This window comes from Salvia miltiorrhiza, chromosome 5, assembly GCF_028751815.1.
Source record: "Salvia miltiorrhiza cultivar Shanhuang (shh) chromosome 5, IMPLAD_Smil_shh, whole genome shotgun sequence".
Classification (NCBI taxonomy): Eukaryota; Viridiplantae; Streptophyta; class Magnoliopsida; order Lamiales; family Lamiaceae; genus Salvia; species Salvia miltiorrhiza.
The window spans coordinates 25,214,006-25,234,837 of NC_080391.1; the positions used below are offsets into that span (position 1 = coordinate 25,214,006).

A 20,832-nucleotide genomic window follows, 5' to 3' on the forward strand; every position below is an offset into this window, starting at 1 on the left:
GAATAAGTAAACCAACTAATACTAACTAAATAACTGATTCACTATACTAACCCGAACCGCCGGTTTCCGGACCAAACCGCTGGGCTGGCTCGCTGGGCCACGGGGCGAAAAATCTTGAACCTGAACCGGCCCGAGGCTGTTGGCGGTTTCAGCCTAGAACCGGCCCGTGGTAAACGATTCGGGTCGGGATCGTTGACCACGGGCCAGTTCCGATTAGCCCATGGCATCACTAGTGCCTTCCCCTCCTTGTGCCACTCCTCTCCCTTTCCCAAGTTTAGCCATTGCCGACCTCTCCCCCCCTTCTGTGTCGTCGTCCGCCGTGTTTCGCCGCCACAATTGCATACCCTCCCCTCTCTTTGCCTCATTTCTCTGTCTCTCACTGATCACTAATTTTTTAGCAACAAAATACCGCAACTAACACGGTGTAATTGTAGCAAATAATCAGTAACCGAGTATCGTATCCACAAGGACTGATAAACAAAATTACTCTAAGTAATCCTATCAAGGACTCTACCAATATCCAAGCAAAACACCAAGATGAATGAAATAAAACTAAACTCAAGACAAAGCAAATAAAATCAAATAGAATATCAGATAATAAAACGACTGATCCTAAGGATATAAATTTATTAATCAAATTCACATAATCAACCTATTAATCCTAATTACTAGTTTAATCCAGCTATGATGAGAGATCACACAAATAATCAATTACTCTCGCTAGAGCAACAATGACCGTAGATTAATAAATTATCTATCTCCGTCAGGTCTTAAGAAAATCTACTAACTCCCAATAGCTCCTAAGAATAGCTCCCTATGATTCACCTATCTCCGTCAGGTCTCAAGGTTAAAATCATATCATACATTCCTGAATCCGCTAAACAGTTATCTCCGTTAGGTCTCAAACCGAATAGCTACACATGCAAACTATTGATCAGATAATCCACAAGAAATCAAGCACTAGGAACTATGAATCATAAACTAGAAGGCAAAAATGTATCAATAAATCAATCACATAAATTCAATTAATTATTTACAAACCCTAGAATCAGATTAAAAACCTAGCCAGACATCAGAAAATAAATCAAAAGCATAATAAATAAGAAAGCAATTGTAAAAACTAAATTATATAAAACCCGGAATGAATGTTGAATGACAACTGAAATCTTGCAGGAAAGAAATCTAATCTATGAAAGCTATAAAATTCTAATCTAAAACTGAAAAATATGAAAAGATGAAGAAGAGGGGTGAAAAGAGGTAAAGAGATGTGTCTAATAGGTCAAATAAAGGACCTATATATAGGCACAGGGGAAAAATACAGCCCAGAGCTAAAAAAATACTGAAAAACGCATAAAAATAAGGTTTTCCGGATGCGCGGCGGCCTCCCCGGCGATCGCCACGGTCTAGGCCAAAAAAAAGGGAACTTTCCAGCAACCTTCCCGGCGGTCGCCGGCTGGGTCGCCGCCCACCGTGCAAAAATCCTTATTCACACTACTGCGTGCGACTTTTTTATTTTGGTCATATCTCCCTCGTACAAACTCCAATCTGCAATCTGTTTGCGCTCACGAACTTGTATTGAGACGAACTACAACTTCTATTTCAGACCGTTTTTTCAAATTCGAACTCAATATTCATGTACATTCCTTCAATGTTCGAGCAAGTATCATGTTTCACAAAATAAAGTAATATAAGCACAAAACAATCATCCAACACTCAATTTCCTATAAAATTGACATCATATGAACACTAAAAACCATGGAAACATGAGTGTTATCACTCACAATACTCTTTCTCTCTCTCCTTCACTGCCTTGCCGCCTCGATTCTCCAGAGCCACCACCTTCTTACATCTGGACGAATATTATACACTTTTACACTATTATACACATTTTTATAAAAGTGTGTAATAATAGTAAAAGTATGTAATAGTGTAAAATATGTAACACACTTTTCGCAACTATTACACGATTTTATAAAATCGTATAAATTGAAAAAAAAAGTGTGTAACAATTATTTTATACTGTTACACACTATAAGGATATTTTGGCCAGAAATGTTACTATTTTTACAATTATATTTACATGACTAGAATTTATTTTTACTATTTAATTTTGATTAATTAGGATAGGGTGCTGCCTCTTTCAGAAAATGTATATGTATGAACTTTTTTAATAATGTCACTCTTAAAAAAAATTGATACACATTAAAAAAATGGTGAAACGTTAATGTAATTACAAAAGTGTTCAAAATGTTGTGACATTTGTTTTGATATTTTATTATTCTTAAACCATAAAGTAAATTTCTCCAATGAAATATCTATGTGAAGCATATTATCCAAGCAAATTTAAAGGTTAGAGCTCAGGGACTTTTCTGCAAAGGTCAAGGAATGGAGGGACTTAGTTATAAATTCTGGGTTTGATTAGTTAGTTTGGATCTAAGCCGTTGATTAAGATGAAGGGCTAAGATTGCATCTAACTGAATAAAGCTGTTATAACAAAATTCAGTCTTCGTCTTCAACCTAAGAGCTCCAAGTTTCACAGTTAGTGTAATCGTGCGTGAATTCATTCTTCTAAGTTTGTGATTATTTTCATGCGCATAATCTCTGTATTTGAAGCTTGGTCGTAGATCAATAAAATTCGCTCTCTTTGTCCCGTGGATGTAGACCAATTTGGTCAAACCACGTAATCCTTATTTTTCATTTCAATTTCCAGTTTGTGTGTGTGTGATCGTGTTTCTTTCGATTAAATCGAGCTATTTCGCTCAACAAGTGGCGTCGTCTGTGGGAAGCAAATGAGGCATGATCGTTGGTGGTTTCGATTAAGCATTCAATTGAAAGTTTCTTCATCTGTTCACGATGGCATCGACGAAGGTGGATCTCGAGAAATTTACTGGAAAAAATGATTTCGGGTTATGGATAATCCAGATGAGGGCCATGTTGACTCGGGAAGGCCTCGATTCTGCGTTGGAGATCGACAAATCCTCATCTTCCAAAGCTGATCTTGACAAAGATGACAAAAAAGATGCTGTAAAGGTTCTTGAGATAGAGGCAAAAAGGGCGGAGATCCAGAAGAAGGCACATTTCCTTATCATCTTATGCTTAGGTGATAAGGTTTTGAGAGAGGTTTCAAAGGAAAGGACAACTGCTGATGTTTGAGCTAAATTGGAGTCACTCTACTTAGAGAAATCATTAGCAAGCAGATTGTATATAAAACAACGGTTGTATTCATTCAAGGTGGTGAATGATAAGCCGATGGAAGATCAACTTGAAACGTTTAACAAGATCATTGATGATCTTGAAAACGTTTATGTCAAGGTGGAATATGAAGATCAGGCGATCATCTTGCTAAACGCATTGCCAAGCTCTTTTGACCATCTTAGAGATGCCATGCTTTATGGCAGGGAGAAAGATATTTATGTAAATGAAGTTCAATCTGCTCTCAAGGCAAAAGAACTTCATAAGGCTTCAACCAGTAAACAAGAATCTGCTGGAGAAGGATTAACAGCCAAGCACAAGAAGCCTTGGCAAGATCAAGGCAAATGAAAAAGCAAAAAGAAAAAGAAAGATCCCAAGAAACCTTACCAGAAGAAGGACAAAAACACTGATGATGAGGAGGATAAAACCAAGTGATATCACCGCAAGAAGACAGGGCACTGGAAAAGGGATTGCCCTATATGAAAAAAGAAGCAGGGTCAAGCACCTCAAAGAAATGAGAACAGAGAAGCGGTGGAGCAATGTGATATAGCCGAGGCATTGAATGTCATAGTGGAATCCATTGAAAATCAGTGGGTACTAGATTCAGAGTGCTCATTTCACATGTGTCCCCACCAATCTTGGTTCTCTGAAATCAAGTATGAACAATGAGGCACAGTGTTATTAGGGAATGATCAAGCTTGTGCTGTGAGGGGGATTGGGAGTATCAGACTAAAGCTACATGATGGTTGTGTTAGAATTTTACATGAAGTAAGATTCATACCAAACCTTAAGAGAAATCTCATATCTTTAGGCCTCCTTGAAAAGAAAGGATATGAATGGAAATCTTCAAAGGCAGGGATGGAAATACTTAAGGATTCAAGGCTAGTTCTAACTGGTGAAAGGAGAAATGGTTTATACTATTTGAAGGGAGAGACCATCAATCTTGTGGCACAAGAGATTGGGCTATATTGGAAAGAAAGCAATGGCTGAATTGCAGAAGAGAAAGGATGTTAAAGGTCTCACCAATTTCAAACTGGAAATATGTGAGCAGTGTGTACTTGGGAAAGGCAGAAAGTTAGCTTTTCAAAAGGGGAGACACACATCTAAGGCACATCTGGATTATGTGTATTCAAATCTTTGGGGGCCAACAAAGGCAGAAAGTCTCAGCAAGGCCAGATACTTCATGTCAGTGATGGATGATTACTCAAGAAAATTATGGGTTTTCATTTTGAAGGATAAAACTGAGGCTTATGATAAATTCAGATTATGGCTTAAGGAGGTAGAGACTGAGAAGGGAATTAAGCTAAAATGTTTGAGGACAAACAATGGCTTAGAGTTTATTTCAAAAAAGTTCAATGATTTTTGTGAAGAGAAGGGTATCAAAAGACACAGAACTGTGCTTGGAAACCGACAACAGAATGATGTCATTGAGAGAATGAACCGTACTATTTTGGAGAAAGTAAGATGCATGCTATTAGAATCAGGAATGCCCAAAAGATTTTGGGCAGAAGCAGCAGTAACTGCAGCTCATTTGATCAACTACTCTCCATCTTCAGCTATTGAATTCAAGAGTCCAGATGAGTTATGGTATGGCAAAATACCATGCTATGAGAATCTCAGAATTTTTGGGTGTAGAGCTTACACACATATCAGGCAAGATAAGTTGGAGGCAAGAGCTCTGTGTATTCTTAGGATATCCAAATGGAGTGAAGGGTTTTAAGTTGTGGTGTACTGAACCTGGCCAAGGGAGAGTAATCATCAGTAGAGATGTTGTATTTGATGAGAATCAACTACCATATCTTAACAACAAAATGGATGCTGCACAGAAGGGAGAAAACAACACTGATATTGTTCAGGTGGAGCAGTTGCCAGAGAATCTACCACAAATTGATGGGGTTGATATTGAAAATAATGGTGCAGATGATCAATTGGAAGAAGAAACTGATGACAATGATGATTACTTGAGAGACTACATGCTGGCCAGGGACAAAACAAGAAGAGCAATAAATCCACAGCAGAGATATGCTCATGCAGAAATGGTCTATTATGCTTTGAGTGTTGCAGAGGAATTAGAGTACCAAGAACCAAGATCTTTCAAATAAGCAATACAAAGTCCTGAAAGGGATAAATGGCTACTGGCCATGAGGGAGGAGATAGAGTCACTTAAAAAAAATGGAACTTGGGTTTTGGTTTCTAAACCTATCAACAAGAAGTTAGTATCCTGCAAATGGATATATAAAAAGAAAGTGGAAGTTATTGGGCAAGAACAGATAAGGTACAAGGCCAGACTCGTTGCAAGGGGTTTTACACAAAAGGAGGGCATAGACTATAATGAAGTTTTCTCTCCAGTTGTCAAGCATACATATATAAGGATTATGTTGGCAGTGGTCAGTCAGTTTGATCTAGAATTGGAGCAAATGGATGTAAAAACAGCCTTTCTTCATGGAGAGTTGGAAGAAAACATTCATATGATACAACCCTAGGGTTTTGTTCACCCAAGCTCAAGAGACAAGGTCTGCCTGCTAAAGAAATCACTATATGGTCTGAAGCAAAGCTCCAGACAATGGTACAAAAAATTTTATGAAAGGATGAGTTAGATTGGATTCACAAAATCAAGTTATGACGCTTGTGTTTATCTGAAGAAAGTAAAAGGAAACACTATTGCTTTTCTATTGCTGTATGTTGATGACATGCTCATAGCTAGCAAGGATAAGTCAGAGATCAGGAAAATCAAAAGTGATTTAAGAGAGTCTTTTGACATGAAGGATTTGGGAGCAGCTAAAAGGATCTTGGGTATGGATATTGTAAGAGACAGAGCTGTAGGGAAGATGTGGTTGTGTCAGCATGATTATGTTCAAAAGGTTCTGAAAAGGTTTAACATGCATGAATCTAAACCTATGGTTGTACCACTAGCTGCTCATATCAAACTTACATACACTATGAAGCCAAAATCAATGCAAGATAAAAAGAAGATGGAAGGAGTTCCTTACTCCAATCTTGTGGGAAGTAAGGGTGTGTACTAGACCTGACATATCTCATGTTATAAGCATTTGTAGCAGATATATGTCTGATCCTGGCAAAGAGCATTGGGAAGCCTTAAAGAAAATGCTCAGATACTTGAAGGGAAGCTCAAGAAGAGGAATATTGTTCAAAAGGGTCAGCAATCTGGAATCACCACTGATTGGCTTATCAGATTCAGACTATGCGGCCAACTTGGACAACAGAAGGTCTCAATCAGGTTATGTTTTCACCTTATTTGGTTCTGCTATAAGTTGGAAATATGCTTGACAAGATGTAGTTACATTGTCTACGACAGAGGCTGAGTATATGGCAGTTACTGAGGCAGTGAAAGAAGCCATTTGGCTTAAGGGCATGGTGTCTGATTTCGGTATTGATCAGAGCTCACTTGAAATTAGATGTGATAACCAAAGTGCCTTGTGTTTGGTTAAACATCATACTTTTCATGAGAGGACCAAACACATTGACATTAGATTGCATTTTGTTCGTGATGTCATTGAAAAAGGGATAGTTCATATGGCAAAGGTTGCAACTGAAGAAAATGCAGCTGACATGCTCACCAAAGCATTACCAGTTGCTAAGTTTGACTATTGTTTGGAGCTCATAAATGTGGTGTCTCTGGTTTGAAGAGACATGGTCAGGTGTGGTGTGCTGGTGTTTGTCAGGAGGAGGTGTTGTTAGTCGGAGTAAGAGTTGCTGAATTGGTTTTGTTGGGTATCTTCGCCTAGCCAGGGTTCACCGCTTGGTTCCCGAACCTCATGTCTCCCCCATTTCGTGCTCAAGCACTTGACTCGTCTTCTTCTTCGTCTTCAGTTCCTTCTTCCTGTTCAGCTTCTGATCTGTACAAAAAAAGGAAAGAAAATGAGAACAAGATACAGAAATAAAGAAGATAAAGTAAAGGGAATTCAGAGAGGGGAAAAGGTGTCCTCGGGACACGGTGGGGCTCAGATTTTCCCCTGTACTCGGCTAGCCCTTCCGGCAGCTGTACAATCACGACCAACAGGAACAGGAAAGTGGAGTGGCTTCACAGATCTCAGTGCTGACCAGTCACCAACAGCAGGAGCCAAAGTTCAGGCCTCCGATGACACACTAGCAACTCAGGTAACCACCAAACGGGGCTCCGATGGTCTGGAAAGCCCGGTGATACCACCACTCACACAGGGAATCCCGTACTACCAAAGAAACAACACTTGAAAGGAATAACAGAGCCTTTCTCACTTTGATAATCACGGTATCCCCAGCATGAGGAAGCATCAGGGTTTATAAAAGGAGGAAAGGGAGGAGCTGGACAGCAGCAAGGAGTGGAGAGCAGTAATGGTGATGGAGAAACCAAGGAGGTGGGCGGTGGAGCGGCGGAGGAAATGAAGAGTCAGGGAGAGAGAGAGAGGGATTTTAGGGTTAGAGAGAGAGCGGCGCAGAGTGAAAAGTGAGAGAGAGAGAGAGTGGGGCTGGGTGGGGTATATCAGGAGAAGGTAGTGGGCTAGGGTTAATAGTGGGCTTGGGCTGGGCTGGGCCTGAGCTGCAAATGAGAAATGGGCCAACACCCACATTTCCACCTTTGGCACATTGATTATTTTGTCACCAGGGAAGGGCCAGCCATGAGTTTTGGAGTTGTCATCACAGCCCCTATTTTTACCCTTTACCTATCACACAGACAAGAAAGAGAGGGTGAGAAAAATATTATGCATATTAATCTCAGTCTCAAACCACAGAGACCAACCCAAGGGGTAATCACCATTTTTCAAACTCAAAGGGTTATCATTGAAAACACAACATGCAGCAAACACAAGAAACACAACAAATAAAACATGTAGAGCAGACAGCAGACAAAAGGCAAGCAAACAGAGAAAAAACAGCAGAGCAGAAGGCAGGACCAGAGCAGAACACAAACAAGACACAGAAACTGAAACAAGAACAACCAGAAGACAACACAAAAACAAGAAACAAGCAGCCACAAAGGCTGAACTTGTCACACAGACATGATTCTAACCCAGACCAATGTTCAAGGTCTTTTTGCACGATTCCAGCTTTGCAACTGGTAGGCACTTAGTGCCCATATCTGCAGGGTTGAATTCAGATGGTATCTTATCAAGTATAACTTCTCCTTTTTCAACAATGTCCCTGATGAAATGAAATCTGACATCTATATGCTTGGTTCTATCATGAAAAACAAGATTTTTGCATAGTTGTATAGCAGACTGACTATCAGAGAAAAGCATGGGTTTGTCATCAATAAACTTTATTTCAGATAGGACACCATTTAACCAAATTGCTTCTTTCACAGCCTCAGTAGCAGCAATGTATTCTGACTCAGTAGTGGATAATGCAACTATACCTTGCAGTTGGGACTTCCAGCTAATGCATGATCCACATAAGGTAAACACATAAGATGTGGTGGATTTCCTATGATCTCTATCATTTGCATAATTAGAATCAACATAGCCAACACATTTAATACCATCTTCAGATTTAGAGAAAATCAGACCATGATTCAAAGTGGATTTCAAATATCTGAAAAGCCATTTCATAGCTTCCCAGTGTGGTAGTCCAGGGTTTGCCATATATCTACTTAAGCAAGACACAGCATAAGCAATATCAGGTCTGGTACTAATCATAAGATACATGACAGATCCTAATGCATTTGCATAAGGAATGTTTTTCATTTCAGCAGATTCAGACTCAGACTGGGGAGATTGATCCTTACTAAGCACAAAATGAGAAGCAAGGGGCACATTCACAGGCTTACAGTTATCCATGTTAAACTTAAGAAGAACTTGCTTCACATAATCTGACTGATGTAGTAACAGGGTGGATTTCTCTCTATTTCTTTCTATGCTCATGCCTAAGATTTTCTTAACATCTCCTAAGTTTTTCATATCAAAGTTTTCACATAAGTTTTTCTGCACCTTTTCAATAGTTTTCAAACATGGGCCAAGTAGTAGCATGTCATCAACATAAAGCAGCAAATACACAGAGGGTTCAGAGTTTGAAAAGTACAGACAATGATCAAATTGACTCATGGAGAAGTTCAAATTTTGCATGCATTTATCAAACTTCAGGTTCCACTGCCTAGGGGATTGCTTAAGGCCATAGAGAGATTTCTTTAGTAAACACACATGATCAGGGAAATTTTTATCCACAAAACCTTCAGGTTGCTTCATGTAAATATCATTTGCAAGATCACCATGGAGAAAAGCAGTAGTTACATCCATCTGTTTTAATTCCCAGTTGAAATGAGCACAGAGAGCAAGCATGATGCGCACAGTAGTAAATTTAACAACAGGTGCAAAAATTTCATTGTAATCTATGCCCTCCTTTTGAGTGAAGCCCTTAGCTACAAGTCTAGCCTTGTACCTAACATGATCCACCTCATTTTTAATCTTGAATAACCATTTACACTCAACTATGGAACAATCAGCAGGTTTAGGGACAAGAATCCATGTAGAGTTACCATGTAGAGAGTTCATCTCAGATTCCATAGCAGTTAACCATTTATCAGAATTTTCAGAGTTAACAGCTTCAGAATATGAGCAAGGTTCAGATTGATCCACATTGGTAAACACATTAAAGGCATATAAAGACAGGTTGTAGTCATCAAACCTAGCAGGCTGCCTAACATGTCTCCTTTCTCTATCCCTAGTGAGTTGATAATTGTTCAGATTTCCATTCTCAAGCACTTCATTGTGAACAGGTTGATGCATAGCAGGTTCAGGTTCAACAAGATCAGGCTCAACATGTTCATTCACAATAGGTTCAGGCACAGTAGGTTCAGGCTGAACAACAGGGTTAGGGACAGGAGGTGGTTCAGTGTTTTGCTGAGGTTCCACCTCAAAAGGAACCACAGGTGTAATCATAAATTCATATCTAGCATGATCATGAGCACTCAAGTTCTCCACCTCACTTGGAGTTGCAGATAGTGAGGATTCAAGTAGACAAGGAAAATTTAGTTCATTGAAAGACACATCTCTACTTATACATGTTTTAAATCCAGGAACAGACTTATCCCATAACCTATAACCCTTAACACCCTCAGGGTATCCAAGAAAAATACATTTCTTAGCTCTGGGTTCTAGTTTCCCAATATTCTGATGAACATAGGCAACACATCCAAACACTTTCAAATGATTTAAACTCACAGGTTTATCATAGAAAACAGACTCAGGTAATTTGCCAATTGCAAGGGAACAGAGGGGGATCTGTTAATCAAATAAACAGCAGTCATAAGTGCTTCACCCCAAAAATGCTTTGAAAGACCAGATGCAACAAGTAGGCTCCTAACTCTCTCAAGGAGAGTCCTATTCATCCTTTCAACAACTCCATTCTGCTGTGGAGTGTAAGGGACTGACTTGTGCCTAATGATGCCTAACTCAGAACACCAAGTATCCATGGAATGATTGCAAAATTCAAGACCATTGTCAGTTCTGATGCACTTAATCCTTTTCTTGGTTTGATTTTGAATTTCATTAGCCCATTTAGAAAGTTTTTCAAACACATCAGACTTATTTTTCATGAGAAATACCCAGGTTTTTCTTGAAAAGTCATCAATAACAGATAAGAAGTACATGTTTCCACCATGGGTGGGTACCTTAGCAGGGCCCCAAACATCAGCATGAATGTATTCAAGGATTTCAGAACTGACATGTTTTCTGGGGTAGGGAGTAGTTACAGGAAAAGCAGATTTATGATGTTTACCAAAGATGCAAGGTTCACAGAAGGATATGCCAGACACTTTGTCATTCCGAAAAGACCCAGCTTTTTTCAAAATTTCCATGCCTTTATTACTCATGTGACCTAGTCTAGCATGCCAAAGAGCAGACTTATCTTCATGAATCACATTAGCAACATGCAGAGGCACAGACTCAGCACTTACAGCATACAGATTTCCTTTCCTTAGTGCAGAAAAATAAGGTACAGAATCCTTTTTAAACTGGAAGCTTAAGTGATCAACAGAACCAGTTATCATGCTATCAGTGATCTGAGACACAAACAAAAGACTGAATTTCAAGTTTGGTACAAATCTAACTTCAGTTAGAGTGAGAAACTTTCCATTTTCAAATTTTAAACAGACATCACCTTTACCCATGATTTCACAATTCTGCCAATCAGCTAAAGCAACATGACCAGATTTAACAGGTTGGAGATTATGAATCATATGCTCAAATGGGGTAACATGAAAAGTGCACCCAGAATCAATGAGTCATGCACTGGAACTCATGGTTTTTGAAATAGCATTGGAGTAACTGATGAACTGGAAATCATAATCATGCATCATGTACACACCATCTTCTTCATACACATTATTAGCATTCTGATTAGATTCTTCTGGGACATATTCCTTTTTCTTCTTAGGAAGTTTGCATCTGTTTATAAAATGTCCGGGTTTTCCACAATTCCAGCAAACTTTCCTAGGTTTTTGGTCAGAGTTTTGATTCTGACCTCTATTTTCACCATTCTGATTATCAGGTCTCATGGATTTTTCAAAATTCTTACCCCTGTTGAAGTTCTGGGGTTGATTTTTATTAACATACAAAATCTCACCATGCAAAGGTTTTGATTTTATCAATTTAAGCTCACTCTCCTTAGACTTAAGCCCATTAATGATCATATCACATGTAACCTTAGCACCACCATATTTTAGAGCAGATTTTACCTCAACAAATGATTCAGGTATGGAGTTTAACAAAATCTGGGGTGCATATTTTTCAATTGAGTCATCTCCAGCAAGCTTTAAGTCATGAAGCAGTTTATTGAAAATTTCCATATTAGTATCAACATCCTTTGAAGAGTCCATTTGAAAAGACATAAATTGATTTTGCAAGGACCAAGTTGATACTTCAGAAGTGGCAGCATATATAGAAATCAAGTCATCCCACAAATCTTTAGCACAGGCATGGTGGGACACTTTTCTGACCACAGAACTACACAGATTTAATAAAATAGTGGCCCTGGCATTATCATTCATTTCTTGTAATTTAACATCAGTAACAGCCTCATCAATTTTAGTAGTTATGGCCCTTTTTACCTTTTCTTTAACCAAAATGCATTCTATCTTGATTTTCCAGTCCTGAAAGTCATCTCTACCATTGAATGGTACTACATGCATGTTGTTCATGATGAATGCAGATGAGACAGGTCTGAATATACCAACAAGACACAGAGCAAGCAACACCACAGCAAAGGTCACAGGGACCTTAAAGGGAAAACTACTGGAGTTAAGGAGCAGGGAAGAGCCCAGATCTCAGCACAGATTTATCTGTGGAGCAAGGTTTCACACTGGTCCCTCCAAGAAGTTCCAAAAGGACTATCTCAGTCCACAAACTCTCAATCCAAGGGAGTTTTCAAGGCACACAGACCTTTTCAGTGAACACAAACACAGAGTAGAAGTAACAGGAAAGTAAGACACAGTCAGCCACACTGGATAACTCCTTTTCTCCCTTGCTTTCCAGGTTACTCGCACGAGGAGACTCCTTTAAAGGAGAATCCAGACGAATTGGACCAACTACAAGGGAGATCTTAACCAGGCTTGAAATGCCAAGAGATTATCGAGATGAAAGCCAACAAGCGGAAGCAAACAAAACACAGGAACGCAAGATACCAAAAGAGAAAACAAAAGCAGCACCTTGACCAAACCTAAATCTAGGAGCTAGGGTTACAGCCGCTTTACCAGAGCCAAAACTCTTCCAGGGGGAAGAGCTGGACTTACACTATTCCTTGCTCGTCGGGAGCGAATCGGCGCAGCCAAAGGGCGGCGGGGTGGGTAAGATGTGTTCGGAGGGTGCCCTGGCTAGGTCACCGTGGCTCTGATACCACTGTTGGGTATCTTCGCCTAGCCAGGGTTCACCGCTTGGTTCCCGAACCTCCTGTCTCCCCCACTTCGTGCTCAAGCACTTGACTCGTCTTCTTCTTCGTCTTCAGTTCCTTCTTCCTCTTCAACTTCTGATCTGCACAAAAAAAGGAAAGAAAAGGAGAAAAAGATACAGAAATAAAAAAGATAAAGTAAAGGGAATTCAGAGAGGGGAAAAGGTGTCCTCAGGACACGGTGGGGCTCAGATTTTACCCTGTACTCGGCTAGCCCTTCCGACAGCTGTACAATCACGACCAACAGGAACAGGAAAGTGGAGTGGCTTCACGGATCTCAGTGCTGACCAGTCACCAACAGCAGGAGCCAAAGTTCAGGCCTCCGATGACACACTAGCAACTCAGGTAACCACCAAACAGGGCTCCGATGGTCTGGAAAGCCCGGTGATACCATCACTCACACAGGGAATCCCGTACTACCAAAGAAACAACACTTGAAAGGAATAACAGAGCCTTTCTCACTTTGATAATCACGGTATCCCCAGCATGAGGAAGCATCAGGGTTTATAAAAGGAGGAAAGGGAGGAGCTGGACAGCAGCAAGGAGTGGAGAGCAGTAATGGTGATGGAGAAACCAAGGAGGTGGGCGGTGGAGCGGCGGAGGAAATGAAGAGTCAGGGAGAGAGAGAGGGATTTTAGGGTTAGAGAGAGAGCGGCGCAGAGTGAAAAGTGAGAGAGAGAGTGGGGCTGGGTGGGGTATATCAGGAGAAGGTAGTGGGCTAGGGTTAATAGTGGGCTTGGGCTGGGCTGGGCTGGGCCTGAGCTGCAAATGAGAAATGGGCCAACACCCACAGGTTTGACGTGTAACCTTTTATTTGCTAGATAAGGTGGAGATTTGTGAAGCATATTATCCGAGCAAATTTAAAGGTTAGAGCTCAGGGACTTTTCTGCAAAGGTCAAGGAACGGAGGGACTTAGTTGTAAATTCTGGGTTTGATTAGTTAGTTTGGATCTAAGTCGTTGATCAAGATGAAGGGCTAGATTGCATCTAACTGAATAAAGTTGTTATAACAGAATTCAGTCTTCGTCTTCAACCTAAGAGCTCCAAGTTTCACAGTCAGTGTAATCGTGCGCGAATTCATTCTTCTAAGTTTGTGATTGTTTTCATGCGCATAATCTCTGTATTCGAAGCTCGCTCGCAGATCAATAAAATTCGCTCTCTTTGTCCCGTGGATGTAGACCAATTGGTCGAACCACGTAATCCTTGTTTTTCATTTCAATTTCCAGTTTGTGTGTGCGTGTGATCGTGTTTCTTTCGATTTAATCCAGCTATTTCACGCAACAATTTAAACAGTAAAAAAAATTGTAAATAAAAAAAATTTAGGATTCAAATCCAACTGTCGTCCCATTAATTTCAAATTAAAAGAAAACATACAAAGATATTTTCATATGCTAAATCATCGAAACTCCAACCTGAAACCAAAACTTATGCGGTAAGATGTTAACAATAGTTACTTCTTCTCCAAGATTTGGAACACGACCCTCGAAAAAGATGAAGACCGTTTCATTAGTCAATTATTACTAGCTAGGTTTTAATTATAGTAGAGGCTATACTATAATAAAACTAATTAATTAATAGGTAATTTTAGTGGAAAATTAGTTGCCTTATGTTTTATGTCTCAACATCCAACCCATCTTCCTATGCAATCTCGAACCAAGTTAATATATAATAAAACAGTAAATATCCTATATGCAGTCATATTGTAGTCAATCATAAATTGAAATGAAAAAAAAATCGATTAATTAAAATTTTTCACTTCAAAATGAAAAAAGATTTAGCTTATTTTATTATTTTAGCCACAATGTGGTCAAATATCCGCAGAAATTTTTCTGATCTTTTTCCCATTGTACGTGCATTAAATATATATATCTCTCTCTCATCTTTTTATGTTGCAGAACTAATGGTAGTGGTCCTTTTTGTCTCCCTCTCCACTAGCTCACTCATAAACGCTTGGAAAAATCATTGTGAGATATCAAATCGAATTTAAAACCCCCCCAAATTCTTCTCTGGTGTGTTTCCATTCATGACAGACTAGAAATTCAAGAATCATTAATCATCATAATGAACACTACTCTCCACATTTTTCTCTACTTCTTGATGTTCATCATTTTGTTCCTCAATCTTGGCCTCCAATCAGGTAAATTAATTATTAATATAATGTACAATGTGTGTGTATAATCCTTAGATTCTTGCAATGATCCCCACTTCCTTAATTTGGTTGATTTTACGTGATTCTCGCTCAACTTTGTGTCAGGAAATTTCTTGCATTTCAATGGTGATGCAAACACAACTCTACCCCATGTCAAACCAGAACAGGCTTATTTCAAGCATAGGAAGCTCATGCTACATGGTACACACACACACGCTCTCTCTCTCTCCTCTTTCTCTCTCATAAATCTTGATGTTTTAATTCTTCCTTTTGTGCAAAAGGGGTGTGCTCAAAATGGGACATAAGCATATCGCAAAGCAGATATCCAACATCAGGAATCCCAGAATTCATAGTGCAGATTGTGAACACTTGTGTTACTGGCTGCGCACCTTCCAACATTCATGTGAGTTGTGGGTGGTTTGCTTCCACAAGAATTGTGAATCCTAGGACTTTCAAAAGGCTGTCTTATGATGATTGTCTTGTTAATGGAGGTCGCCCATTGAAGAGCAGCCAGAGCATCAGGTTTACATATGCAAATTCTTTCATGTACCCTCTGGAGTTCAAGTCTGCCAGCTTCTGCTGAGAGAGAGAGAGAGAGAGAAAATGAGAGTTTTGACACGTTTGGTGTTAGAGAATTGAGACATGATTTGTTCAAGAATCCGTTGATGATATCATAGATTCTTGTAGAAATCTTGTAAATTTGCACGTGGGGATACTTAGATTAAGTTAGTTTTGCTATTGATTTTTACTACACAAGTGTGCTTATTGGAATTATGGGTCCATGAGTTCACTGTTTTATTTTCTGTTGAGTAGTTCAAATTGGTTGATTTTTCTGATGTATTTAATCTTATTTTATTTATTCACGAGTATATATTATACGTGTAGTATGATGTTAATTACCTAACAAGTTTAGTTCATCTTGAAAGTTTTCTTCCTTCCTAAATTAGGGATCCTCTGTCCCATTATTTTGTGTGTCTCACTGTGTACCTCTCTTAATTAATCTATTTTATAATTGTTTTTTATAAAAATAAAAAATATTATTATATTATGAATTCTAATTAATATTTATCAATAAAAATTGAAATTTTAAAAAATTATATACCCTAACTTTGAATTAATGAACCCAAATAATTAATTATTAATTCAAATAAGTAAAAAAAAAATTACAAACCCTAATTGAATGAGTGAACCATTGTTAATGATATTTTTATAATATTAAAGTATAATAAATTAAAATTGAAAAAAATATAATTAAAAATTATAATAAATTAAGAGTGGTACAAGGTGGTACACACAAAATAGTTTGATCACACTATAACCTAAAATTTGTAAGGAGTCATGGGTGAAAAATAAACAATTTTATATGGCAAAAATAAATTATACCCACTTTTATAATAATACATAAAAATTACTTATTTTTTATAAAAAAATATATTTTGTTTTTATCTAAAAATATCTGAAGGGGAAAAATGATATATACCATTTTTGAAAGACAACCTAAAAATGCCCACCATTTACAAAACATATAAATTATATCAATTTAGGACATTTTCGGGGTCGCGACCGGGTAGGGAAAAAAATGAAATTTTCGGGATCGGGTACCCGCAAAAATCCGTTTAGACACCCCTAATAAAAATTATTAAAATAACAAAAAAAAAAGAAACTCTGACACCACCTGTCAGTGGTCGACGACCACCGTATGCCACCGTATACTGATGACCACAACCCTTGGGCGGACAATGGTCGATGACCACCACATGCCACCATCGGTCGATGACCACTGCGCCATCGCCAATCGTCGTGCTTCACAGATCTACACCACCAACAACAATCCACCACCAATTCACAAATTCAATACTACAATACTTGAATCAAAATGAATGCTCAACTCTAGCACTCGACTTGAAGCTTGACCTCGACACCTTGTTGGAAATTGGTTGTGAGTAACCAATGTTTGATATTTTTTCGAGTACCGAAAACATTTAATTTAGCATAATTAAATGGGACATGATCGATCTACGTTCCGAGTAGATGATCGTAGTATATTTATTTACTCAAAACCGATTTCCGGTGAGTGAGAAATAATTATTTAAAGTTGGGTACTTGAAACATGGAGCTGTGGGGAAAGATAAGCATTAAATAAGATTTAATGCTTATCCCACATCGGAATGTGGATCACATTTATTACAGTATAAAAGCTATTACATCACAGGATGTAATAAAACTGTGTGCACACGTGACGGGTTGCAAAGCCCACACGCGCGCGCCGCCGCCGCCGCCCGCCCGGCCCGGCCCCTGGTCCCGGTCCCGTCCCGTCCCCGTCGCGCGGCCGTGGACTTGGATCTTGGCAATTGGTCTTTGGGTGGTCTTTGGGCTGGCCTTTGGGCCTACCCTAGGCCCACATCGACTCTTATCTTTTTGGACCAACGAAAACTTGGTTCGAAGGGGACGAGGCCCAACTCGGTTACTGCCTGTAACTCCCGACACCATTTGAATGGTATTAATCCTGCTGGCTCCCCCTATTGATGTGGACTGTGCCTATAAATAGGACAGCCTCCATGCATCATCTACACATCTGAAACATCACAAGTAACATTACTCTGCTGCATTCTGCATTGTTAAGTTCTGTTCTCGCCTCGTTCCAGTTCGCCGGAGCTCGTTGGTCTGCGGTGCTGCTACCTACGAGATGAAGCTGTTTCATCTTTGGGGACGACACGCCAAACCGAGAGCACTACCGGGGCATATCTCGTCTTGCGGACAGAGGACCCTCCTCGACTCGGCTTTTTCCTGGTTTCAATTTACTGTAATTTCAATTCAGTTTTTCCCTTGTAATCTAAACTCCTACATTTCTGTTTCATTGTAACTACGCCCGCGAGCTTATATTCCAACACACCTAACGTCGAACGTCGAACAATAGTTCAAATTAAGCTATTGCTCAACACTCAAGCGTTGAGCATTCAGGTGTAGCGCATCGAGGGTCGAGCAATAGTTCAAGTAGAACTATTGCTCAACACTCGACGTCATATGTTAAGCATCAAGTGGCGAGCATCGAGCAATAGTTCAATTTGAACTATTAGTCGACACTTGAGCACCACGTGTCAAGCATCGAGCATTGTAGAACCAAGAGAGAGAGAGAGAGAGAGACGTAGGTTTACGAAGGGGGAGACGACAAATTTGTTGAGGCTGATCACCGGCAAGGTGCGGCGGAGGTGCAGTGAGGCGGCGGCGAAGCAATGGCGCGGTGCGGCGTAGAGAAAAGGGGGAGAGAGGGAGATGTGTGAGTTGTATATTTAGATTTTTTTTTAGTTATATTTTCGTTAAGGTATAAATGTCCTAAATAGATACTCCCTCCGTCCATGAAAGAACTTCCTAGGAGGGAGGGCACGAGTTTTAAGAAAAAATATTGTTGAGTGTATTGAGAGTGGATAAAAGGTAGTTGAGTGTATTGGGAGTGGTGAAAAGGTGTTATAATTAATATTGAGAGTTGTGAAAAGTGAAAAGTAAGAGGATTATAAGTGGTGGGGTATAATCTAAAAATAGGTAGGAAGTTCTTTTGTGGACGTCCTAAAAAGGAAAGATAGGAAGTTCTTTCGTGGACGGAGAGAGTATTATTTATATGTTTTAGTTTATGTGGTTATTTTTGTATTTTTATCTTTGAGAATGTGTAAAAGCTACAATTAACCCTTTAAGTGAATATAGAATAAAATATAAAATTAAAAACCCAAATATTCCCCTCACTTCACAAGTTGTAAGATAGTTTATTTGCATATTAAAGCAGGACCTTTTACCTATTTTATAATTTTAGCACGATCTGTTTAAACATTGTAATGATGTTAATATATTTAATTTTTTTAATAAAAATCTTTCATTTTTTTTTCTGACTACTAAAGCTATGACTGTCCAAACGAGTTGGGTACCCTACTCGAAATTTTTGGGTACCCGACCCCACCCGAGATTTTTGTCGATTACCTTAATACTCGATTCAGGTGCTGAAGTCGGGTATTAAAGTATCCAAAATACAGGATTTTTAGAAATTAAGACATAGAAATTAAAACTTTAGAATGTAGGTTTGCAATCTGCTGTTGTGAATGGAGGTGTGGTGGCGGCGGCGGCCATCGAATGGAGGTAGGGCTGGCAGCAGCGCCGCCCGGCCCGCCCCTCCACACTGTGGCTACTGCTTGCAGAGCTAATGGGCGGGGTGGAAGCATCGACACGTGCTAAAGCGCGACAGGGCCAATGGCACTGATGATCGGACGAAGGCAGAATGGAGGGAGATAGAGAGAGAGAGAGAGAGAGGGGGGGGAGGAAACTGGATCTGGAAGTCTGGAGCTCAATCAAAATTTCTCATAATTTCTTTTTTTATGGTAGGGAAAAGTCGCTAATTTCTAGATCTAATCATCTCATTTTCTAACAATTATTTCAATTTAATAATCTAAACCACAAAAAAACGAAAATAATAATAATAATAATAATAATAATAATAATAATAATAATAATAATAATAATAATAATAATAATAATAATAATAATAATAATAATAATAATAATAATAAATCGACTATTCGGGTATTACCTAATTACCCTTCAAGTATATTTGATACTCAATAAAACTACAATCTTAATACTCGATCCTGATCCAAACCTAATTTTTCAGATATTGGATTGGGTCGGGTATACCTGATATCGGTAACCCGTTTGGACACCCCTAACTAAAGCACAAATACTCCTGTAAAACTAGTTATGTCACTGATGATCGAACGGAGGCAGAATGGAGAGAGATAGAGAGAGAGGGGGGAGGTGGGGAGGGAACTGGATCTGGAAGTCTGGAACATAATCATTAATTTCTTTTTTTATGTTAGGGAAAACTCTCTAATTTCTAGATCTAATCATCTCATTTTTAACAATTATTTCAATTTAATAATCTAAACCACTAAAAAAGGAAATAATAATAATAATAATAATAATAATAATAATAATAATAATAATAATAATAATAATAATAATAATAATAATAAATCGGCTATTCGGGTATTACCCAATTACCCTTCAAGTTTATTTGATACTCAATAAAACTACAATCTCAATACTTGATCCTGACCCAAACCTAATTTTTTGGATATTGGATTGGGTCGAGTATACCTGATATCAGTAATCCATTTGGACACCCCTAACTAAAGCACAAATACTCCTGTAAAATTGGTTTTACAATAAAATCGGTTTCTACCATATAAGTATCCAATGACCATGACCCACATTGCTGACCCTGACCCATTTGTATTAAATAAAAAAAGACAAAAATTTATATGCTATAGAAATCTTGCGCTCACAGTGAGCGCGGATCTTCCATGCCCAGACCCGATTCGAAACCGGGTCCATCAACCCGGTGTGTGTGTGTATATATATATATATATATATATATATATATATATATATATATATAATTTTTAACCCTAGGCCCAAACTCTCTCTATTCCATCTCTCTCCATATGCACTCTACCTCGATAGAATACACACACACACAAATCTTCTTCACCTTCGGTGATTGTGAAGTCGTCATCGTTGTCTTCCTCTTGAATTCGCTTGGCCGCCGTCATAAGCCGCCGCCATCCCTTCGTC

The 20,832-nt window shown here is 38.9% G+C and overlaps 1 protein-coding gene across 1 annotated transcript; it reads left to right on the plus strand.

The window, feature by feature from the left end:
• Positions 1–14,955: 14,955 nt before the first annotated feature.
• On the plus strand, positions 14,956–16,117 carry LOC131024235 (TPD1 protein homolog 1-like). Its single transcript, XM_057953750.1, has 3 exons — positions 14,956–15,204; positions 15,322–15,417; positions 15,498–16,117. Exons 1-3 carry the CDS (start codon positions 15,129–15,131, stop codon positions 15,797–15,799), a joined length of 474 nt encoding a protein of 157 aa, XP_057809733.1. The 5' UTR covers positions 14,956–15,128; the 3' UTR covers positions 15,800–16,117.
• The last annotated feature ends 4,715 nt before the right edge of the window (positions 16,118–20,832 follow it).

Coding starts and splice junctions, on each gene's coding strand:
- LOC131024235 (XM_057953750.1), top strand. CDS start 15,129: ATGAACACTACTCTCCACATTTTTCTCTACTTCTTGATGTTCATCATT. Junction 15,205..15,321: donor CAATCTTGGCCTCCAATCAG/GTAAATTAATTA, acceptor ACTTTGTGTCAG/GAAATTTCTTGCATTTCAAT. Junction 15,418..15,497: donor TAGGAAGCTCATGCTACATG/GTACACACACAC, acceptor TTTGTGCAAAAG/GGGTGTGCTCAAAATGGGAC.